Genomic DNA, 6,602 nt, shown 5'->3' with positions numbered 1-6,602 from the left:
TGGAAAGGGTTAAACCTATTACTGCAGACCAATCAGGACTGGGGGAGCACTGCAAACCTCCGCAGTAAGAGAGAGAGAGAGAGGGAGAGAGGGAACAAGGGAATGAGGGAGGAAGAGGAGAGCGGAGCGGGAGATAGAGAGACACCACGAGTGTGACGGTTCGCACTCCTAACCACACAGTTAGGCAGGAAGGGAGCATAACAGAGTTGTTTAGATGAAGAGTATTCCCTCAACAGCTCATCTGGATGGAGAGGAGTAAAAAGGGGACACAAGAGAAAATAAATAATCCCACAAGCATCCGTGACAGGACCACTCTTTGTGGACTTTTTCCTTCTTCTGACCGATACTTGCGAAGAAAAGACTGCGTGACTCCTGTTGGTTCATCGAGGTTCTGTGGGGATTCTCTGATTTCTCTGGGACAATCAGAAGATAAACCAGCAGTTTGCATCTTCAGTCAACCTACACTGTTGCAGACATGAAAGGAGATGGGACAGCGTGGTGAACGGACCAGCTCAGGAGCATCTGTGTGCACTCCGCACGGTGAGATTTGCTGTGTTTTGATGACTCTAAACTCATTGGTTTGATTTACAACCACACGCTAAATAGCGAGTACATGACAGGGGATGAGGAAACTTGAAATGCCAAGCGTCTCTGCAACAACAAATGCACTGGACTTGAAAACATAAACAAGAAATTCCTGAAGATTTTCATTTCTAATGGATTTTTTTCCAAGACTTTTCACACACATGCTGACGAAAAGATATCCACTCTCTATTATTCAGGGACGAAAGTGTAAACATCTCACTCTAATCTTATTGTATTAAAATTTCTGTATATTTTCTAAACTGAGAGCATTTATGTCTTGATGCCACATGCATAACTGTCAGACTATGATGTCGTTCTGACATGCCACGTCTGATCTCTTGCTCATTTTTGTTGACGTATAGATATAATAAAGTTAAGTACAGTCATTTCTCACTGAGGCAACCTTGAAGACTGACTGTGATGCGTCTCTGAGGAGATTAGAAGGATCACATGGTGTGACACACAAGGATGCAACAATGTCTTTATGACAAGTTCCCGGAGGGGTGGCACTGCACTAAAGCTTCAAGCGAGTCGGTCCCGTCGTCGAAATTGTGCGACCCTTTCATTACCACTGTGGCTGTTCAAATGACATAATAATTCAATCTTGGCATTTCCTGTGGTATGAGATCATACAAACAACAAGAATAACTAAATGTCACTATAGTTAATCCTATAATCAGGTTGATTAGATGTAAAAGATCAGTTGCTTTTGTGCAGGCCCTTTATTGGTGTTGCTGTCATGTTAATGTAATACCAAAGTGTATCAGCCGCTTTAAGGAACATGATAAGAGGAACATCAGAGGCTTGTTGCTATGTTAATGAGAATTTCCTTGTCGCCCTCTGCTGAGAATATGTTTATTTTCACTAACGCATCCCCCACACATCCCTCTCCTACTCTTTCTGCTTTCTCTCCCTCGATTACCCATTACCCTCCTCTTTCTGTGTCTCTTCAGGTCATTCTAAACCAGAGATGTGGGACTCAAGGTCATAGAGATGATGCTGTACGTAGCTCCTGCTTCTTAAAGTCTAAGTATTGTCTGGGATCTTATTTCAAATCCAAGAGAAAACAAAAAAAAGCGCTCTCTGTCTGAATAAGTGACTTCCGCTACCTCAAGAAAATGACCCTCTTATAAACTGCTGAATCAAGGCCCTTTCCGACCACACATGCATGCTGGTGATCACAAATGTCATGGTGACTGGACACGCACGCACTCATGACATCTCCGGTGATTTAGAGTTCAACATGTCGGGGGACAAACTGGAGACCTGTGGTCGATTTACAAGTCAATGGCGGCTTGAGCCAGGCGTACAGAGACAGATGGGAAAGGTGGAGAGTGAGGGCCAGTTCCATTAGTGCACCCCGGGGGAGACATGGGTCTGGACGCTGCCCGGACACATTGACCTATCCTAAAACATTCTGGACATTACTATGTTGTACACTGGGGGATCTACATGGCTTACTGACAGCTCTGCCTATTGGAGTACGCGCTAATGGATTTACCGAATTTCCCATATTTACAGATCAGAGCATTATCTTCGCACAGTGGACAAAAAAAGAAGCAAAAAGCACGGATTTGGATCGCATTATGAGCAGTACATTCCAGCACTTTGTCTGTGTTCCTTTGTTTTCTTGGTTGGCTGTGTCTCTCCTGCCTGGGATTACCAAGAGATTATAAACAGGAGGTGCCTCTGACATCTTATCCCTGTTCCGATCATCTATCAGTGCTCCAAACATTCACCAGGCAAAGAGATCTGAGAAATAATCTTTAGACAACATTTGTGTACATTCTCTAACATCCATTCAGTACATATGGCTAATTCCCCAGGTGTCTAGCCACTGAGGTGAAGCAGAAAAGCTGGCAGCTTTAGGGAGACAGCCGGGTCCTTTTGCGGCTGTCAGCCTCTGTGGGACGGACTAGCAGTAAAAGGAAAAGCCTCGCTGGGGGGCTCTGCTGGAGCGGAAACACTTTTCCACTGGCTATGTTTGGATGGGATGTTTGTCTCTGTGGATACAACGTGGACTCCATACTCTGAATACACAGCCCTGAAATTCAGATAGTTCTGGAGGGAAGGGTAAATATCACAAATCTTTTTTTTTTTTTACGTTTTTGAGCAACACTATTGGCATGACAAAGCGTGTAGCATGTAGTGCAGTCTCTTCATTAGTGCATGTGTATGTGAATTTTCTCGTTACAGATCAGACCAAGCAAAGAGCATTTGTTTTTTTGTCCATTCGTTCAACTTTGAGTTATTCTTAATAAAGATCTAGAATTTCAAAGTGCATCTCTGAGAGTTGGAAGTCTGATGGTAACATTTTGACAGATTGTTCTTAATGGTTATGAAGCACTTCTAATTTTTGGTGATTTGAAACAAAAATACAGTCAGAAATTAGTGGACAGGTTTCATTACCAATAACCAGAACAATAATCACGGCACAGCAAACCACAACATGCCTGTACGGCTACAAGTATGTATGTTATATGAGAGGATCCTCCCATGCATACAGTGAGATGATATAATCTGCCTGGTTTGTCAGGAAAATACGCCAGTGCTTTTAAACTAAACTATTGACTTTTTTGAGATTTCAGAGATGCACAAACACAGAACTCTCTTTTCCTAGACATAAATTATTTCTCTCTCTCCTTTACACCCAGGATAATGCATATCCTTCCCTGCCCAGAAAAAGAAGCCACCATGAGCAACGTCACGGTCACCGACAACACTGAGCCCATCAGCCGTACCATGAGTCCAGCAACTCCCAGCCCGTATTCCTACCCTGTTAGTTTTCAAGTCTCCCTGACCGGCTTTCTCATGCTGGAGATCCTGCTAGGCCTGAGCTCTAACCTCACTGTGCTTGCTCTTTACTGTATGAAATCGAACCTCATTAGTTCTGTCAGTAACATCGTCACTATGAACCTCCACGTGTTGGATGTGCTAGTTTGTGTGTGCTGCATCCCCCTCACTATTGTGGTGGTGCTGCTCTCCCTGGAGGGAGACACTGCCCTCGTCTGCTGCTTCCATGAAGCCTGTGTCTCTTTTGCCAGTGTTGCCACTGCTGCTAACGTGCTTGCAATCACCCTAGATCGCTATGACATATCCGTGAAACCAGCAAACAGAGTGTTGACCATGGGTCGTGCTCTGGCACTGCTGGCTACCATTTGGATGCTATCCTTTGCTAGCTTCCTTGTACCCTTTATCGAGGTGGGCTTCTTCACTCAAGGCCATGCTGAGCTGAACCAAACAGTGGCGGAAAATGTGGCTAACACTAACCAGTATAACACTGAATTTGGCCTCTATTACCACTTACTTGCTCAGATCCCCATTTTCTTCTTTACGGCTGTTGTAATGCTCATCACCTACTCAAAGATCCTGCAGGCACTCAACATTCGCATTGGCACTCGATTCCACGCTTCGCAGAAGAAGAAGGCTCGCAGGAAAAAGCGTCCATCAATGACAGCCATGACAACACAGCAAGAGGCCACAGATGGATCTCAGAGCAGCGGCAGCAGGAATCCCACTCTGGGTATGCGTACCTCAGTCTCTGTCATAATTGCCCTGCGAAGGGCTGTTAAGCGCCACAGAGAGAGGCGGGAGCGCCAAAAGAGAGTTTTCAGGATGTCTCTCCTGATTGTGTCTACCTTCTTGCTGTGCTGGACGCCCATCACCATTCTCAACACAGTTATCCTTAGTATGGGCACCAGCGGCTTAATGGTCAAGTTGAGACTGGGCTTCCTTGTAATGGCTTATGGGACCACTATCTTTCACCCTCTACTCTATGCCTTCACAAGGCAAAAGTTCCAGAAGGTCTTAAAAAGCAAGATGAAGAAGCGAGTGGTGTCAATCATCGAGGCAGATCCTACCCCTAACAATGCTATTATTCACAACTCCTGGATCGACCCAAAGAGGAACAAAAAGGTGACATTCGAGGACAAAGATGCCCAATTGAAACGTCTCTCTACTGAGGATGTGGAGTGAAGGAACTCACTATTATCTCAATGGGAAATTTCAGTATTATTAAAGACAATTGACAATGGACAGAGTGCTCTCACTTTCGATCATTAGAGAGGAGTTCTGACAGGGGAGCAGACAGCTACTCAGAAGGCGGACCACAGAAGAAATATCCTGAAACAAATCAAACCTCAAAAGTTTCATAGTGGTTTGAGTGAATTTTATATATAGGGAGTTTTTTCATTTGTTTTTTTTATCTCAACTGAAGATAGTCCATGGTGCTCTGCGTCCTTGCATGCATTTTGGCTAACCATTGATCCTGCTGCTGATCGACTATGACTCAAAGTTTTAACCATCTTATCCCAAAATACCATCTACAAAACAGTCAAAATGAAAGCACAAACACTTAACATCTTTTGAATCTCTGCAAAAGTAATATACCAAACATTAAGTTGTCCAACAAGTCCTACACAACTCCCGAATGGGTAGTTTTTATCAGCCATACGACACATTGGGTTGGCAGCATGGAAGAACATCCAATGTTGCTCTGCTTCTGTGCATCCGCAACTGTGATGCAATACAAACTTTACTTTATGAAGCATTCACTTAAACCGCAATGAAATTGTTAAGGTTTGAGCCGTTTAAGATGGTGAACATTTTCTCTTCTGTTCTAGTTCCCTGGGCAGAATTCCTCCCTGATTCTGTAAACCAGAAACATTCTAAGCACTGTGTACTGCAAGTAAGATACTGACTATTCATCGATACTTGACACAATCCCACTTGAGGAAATATCCCTTTATCGGATCAAGTCTACAAAGTCAAAGCAGCTAAAACTGACATCAGGTCATGGTGAAAAAGGGAAAATGTTAATCCAAAGCAGAAATGTAAAATTATATGTGCAATAGAATCAACAGAGATAGAAGGTTGGTAATTTATTACTATTTATTGAGAATAAAAGTAGATTTCATAGTTTTATCATGTATTGTACTGTAGATATTGCATGGCCTTTTGTAATAGTAGCAACATATAGGACATTATGTACAAACAAATACATGTACAGGACAGAGTAAACAAGGTATAAATAGAGAGAGAAGTAGAAGTTGTTATGTGACATATATTTATAATAAATTTTGTGTTCACTCATCCAATGCAGCAAAAGGCTTCCTTACAGATGTGAATCTGTAAATCTGCAACAGCTGTGAGATTACTCCCATTTATCACAGTGATACTTCCTTTCACATCAGACCCCACAGTCTCCAGTAACTGCTGACCTTATTGCCTGGGAGCTCTCAAAAGGAAGGCCCTCGCCCTGAAACGAGATGAGAAGTACGAGGACACCACAAACACGGGTCACACATAGTAAAATGGGAATGAAAAGAAGTAGATGTTGTGTTGCTGCAGTTAAAAAGCTCAGAAAGTACTGTTCCAGAGTTCAGCAGTTGCGCACACATTCCACAGACACAACAGAGCGCCATGGCTCTCGTCATCCTTTTTGACACGAGCCAGATGTAATCAAATCCCGGCCTGCTTCTCGTTCAGCAGTCAACTCTTTGACTGGACTCAGAAAAGCTAGTCACCTAATTTTGATATGATGAATTGAGTATCAGAGTAGTAGAGACTGTGACAGCGAAACCACATCATGAATACAATGAATCAATAATAGCGGACATTGTGAAAATCACATCAATAATTGTAACAAAGGACTACAGTATTTATCCTTCAGAAAAAAAATGAATAAAAGATTCTGTTTACAATACACCTTTTCAGATCATAAAGCTCTTCTTTACTACCTGTGTATGACTACTAGTGGTTCATGCTGGCCATTATTTGTCAAGGAGGAAGTGGCTGTGGCTAGTACTTGACAAGTTTGCCCTAAATAAGACAGAATAATTTATTCGTAAGGCTGTAAAAGAATTTCAGAAGCAAGACTGTGCAAGAGGAAAAAAAACAACCCAAAAACCTGTTAGCTTATTACATTCAGTCTATGCTTAAACACTAAAATCTAGAAGTGAACTTACAATAACCATCAGGATATAAAGCCATGCTTAGCTGGCACGGGGCTGCTTTTC

The 6,602-nt window shown here is 42.8% G+C and overlaps 1 protein-coding gene across 1 annotated transcript; it reads left to right on the top strand.

Moving 5' to 3' along the window:
* The first annotated feature begins 291 nt into the window (after positions 1-291).
* Positions 292-6,602, top strand: LOC142384728 (G-protein coupled receptor 22-like). The gene is made up of 3 exons (XM_075471027.1): positions 292-540; positions 1,539-2,658; positions 3,240-6,602. The coding sequence occupies exon 3, from the start codon at positions 3,244-3,246 to the stop codon at positions 4,558-4,560; it is 1,317 nt and encodes a 438-aa protein (XP_075327142.1). The 5' UTR covers positions 292-540; positions 1,539-2,658; positions 3,240-3,243; the 3' UTR covers positions 4,561-6,602.

Source organism: Odontesthes bonariensis, chromosome 7, assembly GCF_027942865.1.
Source record: "Odontesthes bonariensis isolate fOdoBon6 chromosome 7, fOdoBon6.hap1, whole genome shotgun sequence".
NCBI classification, from domain to species: Eukaryota; Metazoa; Chordata; class Actinopteri; order Atheriniformes; family Atherinopsidae; genus Odontesthes; species Odontesthes bonariensis.
This window is presented reverse-complemented; position numbering and strand designations above follow the sequence as displayed.